This window comes from Taudactylus pleione, unplaced genomic scaffold, assembly GCF_031769625.1.
Source record: "Taudactylus pleione unplaced genomic scaffold, aTauple2 ptg001060l, whole genome shotgun sequence".
Classification (NCBI taxonomy): Eukaryota; Metazoa; Chordata; class Amphibia; order Anura; family Myobatrachidae; genus Taudactylus; species Taudactylus pleione.
The window spans coordinates 2,857,517-2,872,775 of record NW_028285461.1 but is presented as its reverse complement, the minus strand read 5'-3'; the positions used below and the strand labels follow the sequence as shown (position 1 = coordinate 2,872,775).

At 46.1% G+C, this 15,259-nt stretch overlaps 1 protein-coding gene across 2 annotated transcripts in view; it reads left to right on the top strand.

Moving 5' to 3' along the window:
- Positions 1–15,259, top strand: part of CREB3L1 (cAMP responsive element binding protein 3 like 1) — a 92,921-nt gene that overhangs the window by 64,509 nt on the left and 13,153 nt on the right. For both annotated transcript variants that reach the window (XM_088461472.1, XM_088461471.1), the window contains exons 7-9: positions 6–64; positions 344–412; positions 3,183–3,282. In XM_088461472.1, coding sequence (XP_088317598.1) covers positions 6–64; positions 344–412; positions 3,183–3,282 — 228 coding nt within the window. The remainder of the gene's footprint in view (positions 1–5; positions 65–343; positions 413–3,182; positions 3,283–15,259) is intronic.

Below are 15,259 nucleotides of genomic sequence, written 5' to 3'. Positions count from 1 at the left end.
TTCAGATCTCAGCCCAGGAGAGCCGGAGGAAAAAAAAAGAATATGTGGAGTGTCTGGAAAAAAAGTGAGTTAGGAATGTACTGCGCCTTCTCTAGTCCTACGCTGAGCACCATGATCCTATAGTGCAGTCTTTTCTCTGCATTCTTATGTACGTGATACCTGCTTTTGTGCTGCCATTGCCCCTGGTGCTCTCGCTGCTCTCACTATCACCGTTATATTGTTCCTGCACCTGACGCCTTCTCTCTGTACCGTTTTCCCTGCCTCAGTCTGACGCCTGTCCGCTGTCATTACTGTCTCTGTCTGTATGTCTGTGTTACACTGTGCCTGTGTCGCTCTCTCCCAGGGTGGAATCCTTTACATCCCAGAACAGTGAGCTGTGGAAAAAGGTGGAGACTCTGGAAAGCGCCAACAGGTGAGATGTGACACATACTGGGCAATGGGTGGAATAAATAAGGCTTCCTCTAATGTGCATTACTCACTGCTTACAATCATTACTACACAAGGGTTGTGGTGGTTATTCAGAGCCGGTCGTTAGCTCTACGAGCTCGCAACCGGGTCGATGTTGCTCCAGTGCGCATGCGAACAACGGAGCCGGCTCCGTCGTGCGCATGCGCGAGACCCGGCTAACGACGGGTGATCCGTCGTTAGGGGTCTCGTAGCAGACGGGGCGAGCTGTCGATGTTGAGTGACAGCTCACTCCGTTTGCATGGGCGGGCCGGGGGCGTGCCCGGCCAAACGGAGGCGTTCCTGTCGGAACGCTTGCCGTTTGGGGGTGGCCCCACTGACATCATCAGTGATGTCAGTGGGGAGCTGGGGACCCTGGGGACCCTAAGGTAGGCTCTCATCAACCTGGGGAGGTTGATGAGAGCCTACCTTAGGGTCTCGTCGTTAGCCCCGATTGTCGCTATGGTCTTGACCATCGCGACCATCACCCCTAGCGGTCGTTAGAGCTGTGGGTGTTAACCCACAGCCTAACGACCTGCATGGAGGCGGACGTTTAGGATGCAAGCGGCCGCCCTGTTTCAGAACGACCGCTTGCATCCTACGACCGCCTCTGAATGAGGCCCTCTGTACCATCTCTTTAGTAGCTGAGGCCTATGGATCCTGCTCCATAAGGAAACTACAGGATAATATGGACACTAATATTTCTGCTCGCTTAAAGGAGATGTTTACCCATCACAAACTTTATCTGTTCACTTCCTCCCACTAGGGGCCCCGATAATATCGGCCGATTTTTGTGCTGATATTATCGCACCCATGATAATAGGATAGACTGAAACAGGCGAAAAGTTTTCTCCATCTCAGACCTGGAGAAAAAAAATGAATCCCTATTTTTGCCTACAGATGTGGAGATTTCTTTCAGAACCCTTTGGACAACCCTCCTAATGATAAATTAACCCAACATTTTTTTGCGTAAGTTGTGTACTTTGGCGAAAAACGACCGCACACATTATGGGTGGAAAAAAAAAAAAATCTGTCAAAATGATAGAAAGCTGTTTTTTTTTTCCCAGACATTTACTGTTCCACGTAAATTGGGGGCACGTTAACATGGGTGCAAGTATATTTTCGTGTCGTAAAAACGTAGTTTTAAAAACCGTTAAAAAAATGTCTGCTGCGACTGTGTGCGATGTTTAAAACACTTGGTGCATCCAGACCGCCCCCTATAATATCAGACCCAATACGTTGAAACCATTTGCAACTTTTTTTTTCACCCAAAATTTGCGGCTGTCGTTTTTCGACAGAGTTCGCAACTTACGAAAAAAAAATTTGGTGATGTATTATTAGGGGAAGATCCTATTTTTAGGGAAAAATAGGGAGTTTGTATTTTTATTCTCCTGGTCTGAGATGGAGAAAACTTTTCAACTGTTTATTTGCCGAAAAAACGGCCAATTTTGCCGGGTTTTGTTCAGAAATCGTCCGTTTTCGCCGCTAATTGCATACAGCCCAAAGTAGCAGAACAGGGGACTGATGCCCCAACTGTTCAGGAGATACTCGTCCCCAGCCACCTCCACAGTAGCTCACCCTGCATTGCTGCTGCAGGCCGTAGAATTTCAGCCCTTTGGGCCTATTTATCATTAAATATTTGTGGCATATTCCGATACCCGGGAATATTTAGTATCCCCAAGATATATTATGGAGTGATCGCAGCAGATCGGTCCCTCCATGTGCAATAGCAGCAGCAGCCCCCATAGGTTTCTAAGGCGATGCTGTCAGATTTACCTTTCCATTCCGGAGTTTGGTCCCCGCAGCTTACACAACTAAAAATTACCAGGAGAGGTAAACCCCCCCCCCTCAATGGCCGCTGTGCATGCATGGTCTGTAGATCACGCATGTGCAGGAGTCTGACGCAGGAGTGAAGAGACGGTCTCGCTTATTACTAAATGGGCCCCCTTGTGACACATTAGCATTAATTGGTCAGTTGTCACAGTAAATTATTGAGGTGTCCCTGAGTGAGTATCTCCAAAGCTATAAGGCTCCCAGGCAATGGGCCTCAGCTGGGAAAGAGGGGGTGTAGGCGGCCATTTTTGAGTATGTGTGGAAAGTTTACAGTAATTCTGCTCAGATATTTTTTTCCATCTATTCTTAAAACACTAATGATCCAACTTGGCCCTTACACTTGTCTCTCAAACACCGTAGCGACATGAACAGCCAATATAACCCACATCACCCAGTACAGAGTCAACTACTCCGGTTGGTCTTGTATATTTAACTCTGATTAAATAATTCGACAAACATAGCTGGAATTTGGAAAATAAATGGGAAAAAAACATGCGTAGATGACTGTGTGCAGGGTGATTCGGGTCATGTTGGAAGATACACCAAAACTGTGTCTTAATAGTAGCACCCAGCTTGGAAAAATTGCATAATGTTAAGTTTGTCTGTGAATAAAGTGGAACACTAGTGCCACCTGCTGTCCTCAATCAGGCGCTGCGGCAGTAGCTTATTAGTCACGGATGAGCGCTTTTGGTACATATGAAAAGTATCAGTGTTTCTTCTACACAATGGTCGGAGTTTGGGGTGGGCCAGACAATTTGAAAAATCAAGTCCGATTTTCCATTGATGAATGTTGGCAGGTATACAGATATTAATACTAACCGTTACTAGCAGTGACTAAAGGGTGCTTAGTACTGCATGAAATGCACCTTACAAAGACGGTAATTCTGCTGAATTCTGATCCCCAGGTCTCTGCTACAGCAGTTACAGAAGCTGCAGACTTTGGTAACAGGGAAAGTGCCAAGACCCTGCAAACTTGCCGCAACACAGACAGGAACATGTCTTCTGGTATGTCCTATGGTAACCAGTATAACAGTAACACACTGGAGTAGCTGATCTACTGTATATGACAGTGACAGATGGTGGAGACCACTTACATGTGTGTGAAAAATCCCCTTTGTGTGATACATGCAAACTTGAGGCTCCACTCATTTAGTTATATGACTCTAATAGACAATGTATGTCCTGTGTTTGTAGCACTGACTGCTGGTGCTATAGTCTGCAAAAGCTAAACCCTTTTTCATGCCAGTCCAATACATTGAGGAGCCTGGCTACACATAGTGTGCATATGACAGTAGGCAAATCAGCGTATGTATCACTAATAAACTAATACAGCCCCCTATGTGTGTGTGTGCCTATGTGCACCTCTGCCAAAGCCAGCTCCGGTTTATGCAACACTCATGAAGTCTTCTCTGCTTTGTGTGCACCTTGCTGACTGTACGCCGGAAGGTGTGCACAGGTGACTGATCATTATCCATTGTCGTTTTCACTGAACCTTCTGTAGTGTGTGTGTAATGGAGCCTTCTAAAAGTGTGATGCTTATTGAGCCTTCTGTAGTGTGTGTGATGCTTACTGAGCCTTCTGTAGTGTGTGTGATGCTGACTGAGCTTTCTGTAGTGTGTGTGATGCTGATTGAGCCTTCTGTAGTGTGTGTGATGCTGATTGAGCCTTCTGTAGTGTGTGTGATGCTGATTGAGCCTTCTGTAGTGTGTGTGATGCTGATTGAGCCTTCTGTAGTGTGTGTGATGATGATTGAGCCTTCTGTAGTGTGTGTGATGCTGATTGAGCCTTCTGTAGTGTGTGTGATGATGATTGAGCCTTCTGTAGTGTGTGTGATGCTGACTGAGCCTTTTGTAGTGTGTGTGATGCTGATTGAGCCTTCTGTAGTGTGTGTGATGCTGACTGAACCTTCTGTAGTGTGTGTGATGCTGATTGAGCCTTTTGTAGTGTGTGTGATGCTGACTGAGCCTTTTGTAGTGTGTGTGATGCTGATTGAGCCTTTTGTAGTGTGTGTGATGCTGATTGAGCCTTCTGTAGTGTGTGTGATGCTGATTGAGCCTTCTGTAGTGTGTGTGATGCTGATTGAGCCTTCTGTAGTGTGTGTGATGCTGATTGAGCCTTCTGTAGTGTGTGTGATGCTGACTGAGCTTTCTGTAGTGTGTGTGATGCTTACTGAGCCTTCTGTAGTGTGTGTGATGCTGACTGAGCTTTCTGTAGTGTGTGTGATGCTGATTGAGCCTTCTGTAGTGTGTATGATGCTGATTGAGCCTTCTGTAGTGTGTGTGATGCTGATTGAGCCTTCTGTAGTGTGTGTGATGCTGACTGAGCCTTCTGTAGTGTGTGTGATGATGATTGAGCCTTCTGTAGTGTGTGTGATGCTGATTGAGCCTTCTGTAGTGTGTGTGATGCTGATTGAGCCTTCTGTAGTGTGTGTGATGATGATTGAGCCTTCTGTAGTGTGTGTGATGCTGACTGAGCCTTTTGTAGTGTGTGTGATGCTGATTGAGCCTTCTGTAGTGTGTGTGATGCTGATTGAGCCTTCTGTAGTGTGTGATACTGATTGAGCCTTCTGTAGTGTGTGTGATGCTGATTGAGCCTTCTGTAGTGTGTATGAAGCTGATTGAGCCTTCTGTAGTGTGTGTGAAGCTGATTGAGCCTTCTGTAGTGTGTGTGATGCTGATTGAGTCTTCTGTAGTGTGTGTGATGCTGACTGAGCCTTCTGTAGTGTGTGTGATGCTTATTGAGCCTTCTGTAGTGTGTGTGATGCTGATTGAGCCTTCTGTAGTGTGTGTGATGCTGATTGAGCCTTCTGTAGTATGTGTGATGCTGATTCAGCCTTCTGTAGTGTGTGTGATGCTGACTGAGCCTTCTGTAGTGTGTGTGATGATGATTGAGCCTTCTGTAGTGTGTGTGATGCTGATTGAGCCTTCTGTAGTGTGTGTGATGATGATTGAGCCTTCTGTAGTGTGTGTGATGCTGATTGAGCCTTCTTTAGTGTGTGTGATGCTTACTGAGCCTTCTGTAGTGTGTGTGATGCTGACTGAGCTTTCTGTAGTGTGTGTGATGCTGATTGAGCCTTCTGTAGTGTGTATGATGCTGATTGAGCCTTCTGTAGTGTGTGTGATGCTGATTGAGCCTTCTGTAGTGTGTGTGATGCTGACTGAGCCTTCTGTAGTGTGTGTGATGATGATTGAGCCTTCTGTAGTGTGTGTGATGCTGATTGAGCCTTCTGTAGTGTGTGTGATGCTGATTGAGCCTTCTGTAGCGTGTGTGATGATGATTGAGCCTTCTGTAGTGTGTGTGATGCTGACTGAGCCTTTTGTAGTGTGTGTGATGATGATTGAGCCTTCTGTAGTGTGCGTGATGCTGATTGAGCCTTCTGTAGTGTGTGTGATGCTGATTGAGCCTTCTGTAGTGTGTGATACTGATTGAGCCTTCTGTAGTGTGTGTGATGCTGATTGAGCCTTTTGTAGTGTGTATGAAGCTGATTGAGCCTTCTATAGTGTGTGTGAAGCTGATTGAGCCTTCTGTAGTGTGTGATGCTGATTGAGCCTTCTGTAGTGTGTGTGATGCTGACTGAGCCTTCTGTAGTGTGTGTGATGCTTATTGAGCCTTCTGTAGTGTGTGTGATGCTGATTGAGCCTTCTGTAGTGTGTGTGATGATGATTGAGCCTTCTGTAGTGTGTGTGATGCTGATTGAGCCTTCTGTAGTGTGTGTGATGATGATTGAGCCTTCTGTAGTGTGTGTGATGCTTATTGAGCCTTCTGTAGTGTGTGTGATGCTGATTGAGCCTTCTGTAGTGTGTGTGTGATGCTGATTGAGCCTTCTGTAGTGTGTGTGATGCTGATTGAGCCTTCTGGTGTGTATGTGATGATGATTGAGCCTTCTGTAGTGTGTGTGATGCTGACTGAGCCTTTTGTAGTGTGTGTGATGCTGATTGAGCCTTCTGTAGTGTGTGTGATGCTGATTGAGCCTTCTGTAGTGTGTGTGATGCTGATTGAGCCTTCTGTAGTGTGTGATACTGATTGAGCCTTCTGTAGTGTGTGTGATGCTGATTGAGCCTTCTGTAGTGTGTATGAAGCTGATTGAGCCTTCTGTAGTGTGTGTGAAGCTGATTGAGCCTTCTGTACTGTGTGTGATGCTGATTGAGCCTTCTGTAGTGTGTGTGATTCTGATTGAGCCTTCTGTAGTGTGTGTGATGATGATTGAGCCTTCTGTAGTGTGTGTGATGCTGACTGAGCTTTCTGTAGTGTGTGTGATGCTGATTGAGCCTTCTGTAGTGTGTGTGATGCTTTCTGAGCCTTCTGTAGTGTGTGTGATGCTGACTGAGCTTTCTGTACTGTGTGTGATGCTGATTGAGCCTTCTGTAGTGTGTGTGATGCTGATTGAGCCTTCTGTAGTGTGTGTGATGCTGACTGAGCCTTCTGTAGTGTGTGTGATGCTGACTGAGCCTTCTGTAGTGTGTGTGATGATGATTGAGCCTTCTGTAGTGTGTGTGATGCTGACTGAGCCTTTTGTAGTGTGTGTGATGCTGATTGAGCCTTCTGTAGTGTGTGTGATGCTGACTGAGCCTTCTGTAGTGTGTGTGATGCTGACTGAGCCTTCTGTAGTGTGTGTGATGCTGACTGAGCCTTTTGTAGTGTGTGTGTGATGCTGTTTGAGCCTTCTGTAGTGTGTGTGATGCTGACTGAGCCTTCTGTAGTGTGTGTGATGCTGATTGAGCCTTTTGTAGTGTGTGTGATGCTGACTGAGCCTTTTGTAGTGTGTGTGATGATGATTGAGCCTTCTGTAGTGTGTGTGATGCTGATTGAGCCTTCTGTAGTGTGTGTGATGCTGATTGAGCCTTTTGTAGTGTGTGTGATGCTGACTGAGCCTTTTGTAGTGTGTGTGATGATGATTGAGCCTTCTGTAGTGTGTGTGATGCTGATTGAGCCTTTTGTAGTGTGTGTGATGCTGATTGAGCCTTCTGTAGTGTGTGATACTGATTGAGCCTTCTGTAGTGTGTGTGATACTGATTGAGCCTTCTGTAGTGTGTGTGATGCTGACTGAGCCTTCTGTAGTGTGTGTGATGCTGACTGAGCCTTCTGTAGTGTGTGTGATGCTGACTGAGCCTTCTGTAGTGTGTGTGATGCTGACTGAGCCTTCTGTAGTGTGTGTGATGCTGACTGAGCATTCTGTAGTGTCATTTATGCTGCTTGAGCCTTCTGTAGTGTGTGTGATGCTGATTGAGCCTTCTGTAGTGTGTGTGATGCTGATTGAGCCTTCTGTAGTGTGTGTGATGATGAGTGAGCCTTCTGTAGTGTGTGTGATGCTGACTGAGCCTTCTGTAGTGTGTGATACTGATTGAGCATCTGTAGTGTGTGTGATGATGATTGAGCCTTCTGTAGTGTGTGTGATGCTGATTGAGCCTTCTGTAGTGTGTGTGATGCTGATTGAGCATTCTGTAGTGTGTGTGATGCTGATTGAGCCTTCTGTAGTGTGTGTGATGCTGATTGAGCCTTCTGTAGTGTGTGTGATGATGAGTGAGCCTTCTGTAGTGTGTGTGATGATGACTGAGCCTTCTGTAGTGTGTGATACTGATTGAGCCATCTGTAGTGTGTGTGATGCTGATTGAGCCTTCTGTAGTGTGTGTTGTGCTGATTGAGCCTTCTGTAGTGTGTGTGATGCTGACTGAGCCTTCTGTAGTGTGTGTGATGATGATTGAGCCTTCTGTAGTGTGTGTGATGCTGATTGAGCCTTCTGTAGTGTGTGTGATGCTGATTGAGCCTTCTGTAGTGTGTGTGATACTGATTGAGCCTTCTGTAGTGTGTGTGATGCTGATTGAGCCTTCTGTAGTGTGTATGAAGCTGATTGAGCCTTCTGTAGTGTGTGTGAAGCTGATTGAGCCTTCTGTAGTGTGTGTGATGCTGATTGAGCCTTCTGTAGTGTGTGTGATGCTGACTGAGCCTTCTGTAGTGTGTGTGATGCTTATTGAGCCTTCTGTAGTGTGTGTGATGCTGATTGAGCCTTCTGTAGTGTGTGTGTGATGATGATTGAGCCTTCTGTAGTGTGTGTGATGCTGATTGAGCCTTCTGTAGTGTGTGTGATGATGATTGAGCCTTCTGTAGTGTGTGTGATGCTGATTGAGCCTTCTGTAGTGTGTGTGAAGCTGATTGAGCCTTCTGTAGTGTGTGTGATGCTGATTGAGCCTTCTGTAGTGTGTGTGAAGCTGATTGAGCCTTCTGTAGTGTGTGTGATGCTGATTGAGCCTTCTGTAGTGTGTGTGATGCTGACTGAGCCTTCTGTAGTGTGTGTGTTGCTTATTGAGCCTTCTGTAGTGTGTGTGATGCTTACTGAGCCTTCTGTAGTGTGTGTGATGCTGACTGAGCTTTCTGTACTGTGTGTGATGCTGATTGAGCCTTCTGTAGTGTGTGTGATTCTGATTGAGCCTTCTGTAGTGTGTGTGATGATGATTGAGCCTTCTGTAGTGTGTGTGATGCTGACTGAGCTTTCTGTAGTGTGTGTGATGCTGATTGAGCCTTCTGTAGTGTGTGTGATGCTGATTGAGCCTTCTGTAGTGTGTGTGATGCTGATTGAGCCTTCTGTAGTGTGTGTGTGATGCTGATTGAGCCTTCTGTAGTGTGTGATACTGATTGAGCCTTCTGTAGTGTGTGTGATGCTGATTGAGCCTTCTGTAGTGTGTATGAAGCTGATTGAGCCTTCTGTAGTGTGTGTGAAACTGATTGAGCCTTCTGTACTGTGTGTGATGCTGATTGAGCCTTCTGTAGTGTGTGTGATTCTGATTGAGCCTTCTGTAGTGTGTGTGATGATGATTGAGCCTTCTGTAGTGTGTGTGATGCTGACTGAGCTTTCTGTAGTGTGTGTGATGCTGATTGAGCCTTCTGTAGTGTGTGTGATGCTTTCTGAGCCTTCTGTAGTGTGTGTGATGCTGACTGAGCTTTCTGTACTGTGTGTGATGCTGATTGAGCCTTCTGTAGTGTGTGTGATGCTGATTGAGCCTTCTGTAGTGTGTGTGATGCTGACTGAGCCTTCTGTAGTGTGTGTGATGCTGACTGAGCCTTCTGTAGTGTGTGTGATGATGATTGAGCCTTCTGTAGTGTGTGTGATGCTGACTGAGCCTTTTGTAGTGTGTGTGATGCTGATTGAGCCTTCTGTAGTGTGTGTGATGCTGACTGAGCCTTCTGTAGTGTGTGTGATGCTGACTGAGTCTTTTGTAGTGTGTGTGATGCTGATTGAGCCATCTGTAGTGTGTGTGATGCTGATTGAGCCTTCTGGTGTGTATGTGATGATGATTGAGCCTTCTGTAGTGTGTGTGATGCTGACTGAGCCTTTTGTAGTGTGTGTGAGATGCTGATTGAGCCTTCTGTAGTGTGTGTGATGCTGATTGAGCCTTCTGTAGTGTGTGTGATGCTGATTGAGCCTTCTGTAGTGTGTGATACTGATTGAGCCTTCTGTAGTGTGTGTGATGCTGATTGAGCCTTCTGTAGTGTGTATGAAGCTGATTGAGCCTTCTGTAGTGTGTGTGAAGCTGATTGAGCCTTCTGTACTGTGTGTGATGCTGATTGAGCCTTCTGTAGTGTGTGTGATTCTGATTGAGCCTTCTGTAGTGTGTGTGATGATGATTGAGCCTTCTGTAGTGTGTGTGATGCTGACTGAGCTTTCTTTAGTGTGTGTGATGCTGATTGAGCCTTCTGTAGTGTGTGTGATGCTTTCTGAGCCTTCTGTAGTGTGTGTGATGCTGACTGAGCTTTCTGTACTGTGTGTGATGCTGATTGAGCCTTCTGTAGTGTGTGTGATGCTGATTGAGCCTTCTGTAGTGTGTGTGATGCTGACTGAGCCTTCTGGTGTGTTTGATGCTGACTGAGCCTTCTGTAGTGTGTGTGATGATGATTGAGCCTTCTGTAGTGTGTGTGATGCTGACTGAGCCTTTTGTAGTGTGTGTGATGCTGATTGAGCCTTCTGTAGTGTGTGTGATGCTGACTGAGCCTTCTGTAGTGTGTGTGATGCTGACTGAGCCTTCTGTAGTGTGTGTGATGCTGACTGAGCCTTTTGTAGTGTGTGTGTGATGCTGTTTGAGCCTTCTGTAGTGTGTGTGATGCTGACTGAGCCTTCTGTAGTGTGTGTGATGCTGATTGAGCCTTTTGTAGTGTGTGTGATGCTGACTGAGCCTTTTGTAGTGTGTGTGATGATGATTGAGCCTTCTGTAGTGTGTGTGATGCTGATTGAGCCTTCTGTAGTGTGTGTGATGCTGATTGAGCCTTTTGTAGTGTGTGTGATGCTGACTGAGCCTTTTGTAGTGTGTGTGATGATGATTGAGCCTTCTGTAGTGTGTGTGATGCTGATTGAGCCTTTTGTAGTGTGTGTGATGCTGATTGAGCCTTCTGTAGTGTGTGATACTGATTGAGCCTTTTGTAGTGTGTGTGATACTGATTGAGCCTTCTGTAGTGTGTGTGATGCTGACTGAGCCTTCTGTAGTGTGTGTGATGCTGACTGAGCCTTCTGTAGTGTGTGTGATGCTGACTGAGCCTTCTGTAGTGTGTGTGATGCTGACTGAGCATTCTGTAGTGTCATTTATGCTGCTTGAGCCTTCTGTAGTGTGTGTGATGCTGATTGAGCCTTCTGTAGTGTGTGTGATGCTGATTGAGCCTTCTGTAGTGTGTGTGATGATGAGTGAGCCTTCTGTAGTGTGTGTGATGCTGACTGAGCCTTCTGTAGTGTGTGATACTGATTGAGCCATCTGTAGTGTGTGTGATGATGATTGAGCCTTCTGTAGTGTGTGTGATGCTGATTGAGCCTTCTGTAGTGTGTGTGATGCTGATTGAGCATTCTGTAGTGTGTGTGATGCTGATTGAGCCTTCTGTAGTGTGTGTGATGCTGATTGAGCCTTCTGTAGTGTGTGTGATGATGAGTGAGCCTTCTGTAGTGTGTGTGATGATGACTGAGCCTTCTGTAGTGTGTGATACTGATTGAGCCATCTGTAGTGTGTGTGATGCTGATTGAGCCTTCTGTAGTGTGTGTTGTGCTGATTGAGCCTTCTGTAGTGTGTGTAATGCTGACTGAGCCTTCTGTAGTGTGTGTGATGATGATTGAGCCTTCTGTAGTGTGTGTGATGCTGATTGAGCCTTCTGTAGTGTGTGTGATGCTGATTGAGCCTTCTGTAGTGTGTGTGATACTGATTGAGCCTTCTGTAGTGTGTGTGATGCTGATTGAGCCTTCTGTAGTGTGTATGAAGCTGATTGAGCCTTCTGTAGTGTGTGTGAAGCTGATTGAGCCTTCTGTAGTGTGTGTGATGCTGATTGAGCCTTCTGTAGTGTGTGTGTGATGCTGACTGAGCCTTCTGTAGTGTGTGTGATGCTGATTGAGCCTTCTGTAGTGTGTGTGTGATGATGATTGAGCCTTCTGTAGTGTGTGTGATGCTGATTGAGCCTTCTGTAGTGTGTGTGATGATGATTGAGCCATCTGTAGTGTGTGTGATGCTGATTGAGCCTTCTGTAGTGTGTATGAAGCTGATTGAGCCTTCTGTAGTGTGTGTGATGCTGATTGAGCCTTCTGTAGTGTGTGTGAAGCTGATTGAGCCTTCTGTAGTGTGTGTGATGCTGATTGAGCCTTCTGTAGTGTGTGTGATGCTGACTGAGCCTTCTGTAGTGTGTGTGTTGCTTATTGAGCCTTCTGTAGTGTGTGTGATGCTTACTGAGCCTTCTGTAGTGTGTGTGATGCTGACTGAGCTTTCTGTACTGTGTGTGTGATGCTGATTGAGCCTTCTGTAGTGTGTGTGATTCTGATTGAGCCTTCTGTAGTGTGTGTGATGATGATTGAGCCTTCTGTAGTGTGTGTGATGCTGACTGAGCTTTCTGTAGTGTGTGTGATGCTGACTGAGCCTTCTGTAGTGTGTGTGATGCTTTCTGAGCCTTCTGTAGTGTGTGTGATGCTGACTGAGCTTTCTGTACTGTGTGTGATGCTGATTGAGCCTTCTGTAGTGTGTGTGTTGCTGATTGAGCCTTCTGTAGTGTGTGTGATGCTGACTGAGCCTTCTGTAGTGTGTGTGATGCTGACTGAGCCTTCTGTAGTGTGTGTGATGATGATTGAGCCTTCTGTAGTGTGTGTGATGCTGACTGAGCCTTTTGTAGTGTGTGTGATGCTGATTGAGCCTTCTGTAGTGTGTGTGATGCTGACTGAGCCTTCTGTAGTGTGTCTGATGCTTACTGAGCCTTTTGTAGTGTGTGTGATGCTGATTGAGCCTTCTGTAGTGTGTGTGATGCTGACTGAGCCTTTTGTAGTGTGTGTGTGATGCTGTTTGAGCCTTCTGTAGTGTGTGTGATGCTGACTGAGCCTTCTGTAGTGTGTGTGATGCTGATTGAGCCTTTTGTAGTGTGTGTGATGCTGACTGAGCCTTTTGTAGTGTGTGTGATGATGATTGAGCCTTCTGTAGTGTGTGTGATGCTGATTGAGCCTTCTGTAGTGTGTGTGATGCTGATTGAGCCTTTTGTAGTGTGTGTGATGCTGACTGAGCCTTTTGTAGTGTGTGTGATGATGATTGAGCCTTCTGTAGTGTGTGTGATGCTGATTGAGCCTTTTGTAGTGTGTGTGATGCTGATTGAGCCTTCTGTAGTGTGTGATACTGATTGAGCCTTCTGTAGTGTGTGTGATACTGATTGAGCCTTCTGTAGTGTGTGTGATGCTGACTGAGCCTTCTGTAGTGTGTGTGATGCTGACTGAGCCTTCTGTAGTGTGTGTGATGCTGACTGAGCCTTCTGTAGTGTGTGTGATGCTGACTGAGCCTTCTGTAGTGTGTGTGATGCTGACTGAGCATTCTGTAGTGTGTGTTATGCTGATTGAGCCTTCTGTAGTGTGTGTGATGCTGATTGAGCCTTCTGTAGTGTGTGTGATGCTGATTGAGCCTTCTGTAGTGTGTGTGATGATGAGTGAGCCTTCTGTAGTGTGTGTGATGCTGACTGAGCCTTCTGTAGTGTGTGATACTGATTGAGCCATCTGTAGTGTGTGTGATGATGATTGAGCCTTCTGTAGTGTGTGTGATGCTGATTGAGCCTTCTGTAGTGTGTGTGATGCTGATTGAGCATTCTGTAGTGTGTGTGATGCTGATTGAGCCTTCTGTAGTGTGTGTGATGCTGATTGAGCCTTCTGTAGTGTGTGTGATGATGAGTGAGCCTTCTGTAGTGTGTGTGATGATGACTGAGCCTTCTGTAGTGTGTGATACTGATTGAGCCATCTGTAGTGTGTGTGATGATGATTGAGCCTTCTGTAGTGTGTGTGATGCTGATTGAGCCTTCTGTAGTGTGTGTGATGCTGATTGAGCATTCTGTAGTGTGTGTGATGCTGATTGAGCCTTCTGTAGTGTGTGTGATGCTGATTGAGCCTTCTGTAGTGTGTGTGATGCTGACTGAGCCTTCTGTAGTGTGTGAAGCTGACTGAGCCTTCTGTAGTGTGTATGATGCTGACTGAGCCTTCTGTAGTGTGTATGATGCTGATTGAGCCTTCTGTAGTGTGTGTGATGATGATTGAGCCTTCTGTAGTGTGTGTGATGATGATGAGCCTTCTGTAGTGTGTGTGATGATGATTGAGCCTTCTGTAGTGTGTGTGATGCTTATTGAGCCTTCTATAGTGTGTGATGCTGATTGAGCCTTCTGTAGTGTGTGTGATGCTGACTGAGCCTTCTGTAGTGTGTGATGCTGATTGAGCCTTCTGTAGTGTGTGTTGTGCTAATTGAGCCTTCTGTAGTGTGTGTTGTGCTGATTGAGCCTTCTGTAGTGTGTGTGATGCTGACTGAGCCTTCTGTAGTGTGTGTGATGATGATTGAGCCTTCTGTAGTGTGTGTGATGCTGATTGAGCCTTCTGTAGTGTGTGTGATGCTGATTGAGCCTTCTGTAGTGTGTGTGATACTGATTGAGCCTTCTGTAGTGTGTGTGATGCTGATTGAGCCTTCTGTAGTGTGTATGAAGCTGATTGAGCCTTCTGTAGTGTGTGTGAAGCTGATTGAGCCTTCTGTAGTGTGTGTGATGCTGATTGAGCCTTCTGTAGTGTGTGTGATGCTGACTGAGCCTTCTGTAGTGTGTGTGATGCTTATTGAGCCTTCTGTAGTGTGTGTGATGCTGATTGAGCCTTCTGTAGTGTGTGTGTGATGATGATTGAGCCTTCTGTAGTGTGTGTGATGCTGATTGAGCCTTCTGTAGTGTGTGTGATGATGATTGAGCCTTCTGTAGTGTGTGTGATGCTGATTGAGCCTTCTGTAGTGTGTATGAAGCTGATTGAGCCTTCTGTAGTGTGTGTGATGCTGATTGAGCCTTCTGTAGTGTGTGCGAAGCTGATTGAGCCTTCTGTAGTGTGTGTGATGCTGATTGAGCCTTCTGTAGTGTGTGTGATGCTGACTGAGCCTTCTGTAGTGTGTGTGTTGCTTATTGAGCCTTCTGTAGTGTGTGTGATGCTTACTGAGCCTTCTGTAGTGTGTGTGATGCTGACTGAGCTTTCTGTACTGTGTGTGATGCTGATTGAGCCTTCTGTAGTGTGTGTGATTGTGATTGAGCCTTCTGTAGTGTGTGTGATGATGATTGAGCCTTCTGTAGTGTGTGTGATGCTGACTGAGCTTTCTGTAGTGTGTGTGATGCTGATTGAGCCTTCTGTAGTGTGTGTGATGCTTTCTGAGCCTTCTGTAGTGTGTGTGATGCTGACTGAGCTTTCTGTACTGTGTGTGATGCTGATTGAGCCTTCTGTAGTGTGTGTGTTGCTGATTGAGCCTTCTGTAGTGTGTGTGATGCTGACTGAGCCTTCTGTAGTGTGTGTGATGCTGACTGAGCCTTCTGTAGTGTGTGTGATGATGATTGAGCCTTCTGTAGTGTGTGTGATGCTGACTGAGCCTTTTGTAGTGTGTGTGATGCTGATTGAGCCTTCTGTAGTGTGTGTGATGCTGACTGAGCCTTCTGTAGTGTGTGTGATGCTGACTGAGCCTTTTGTAGTGTGTGTGATGCTGAT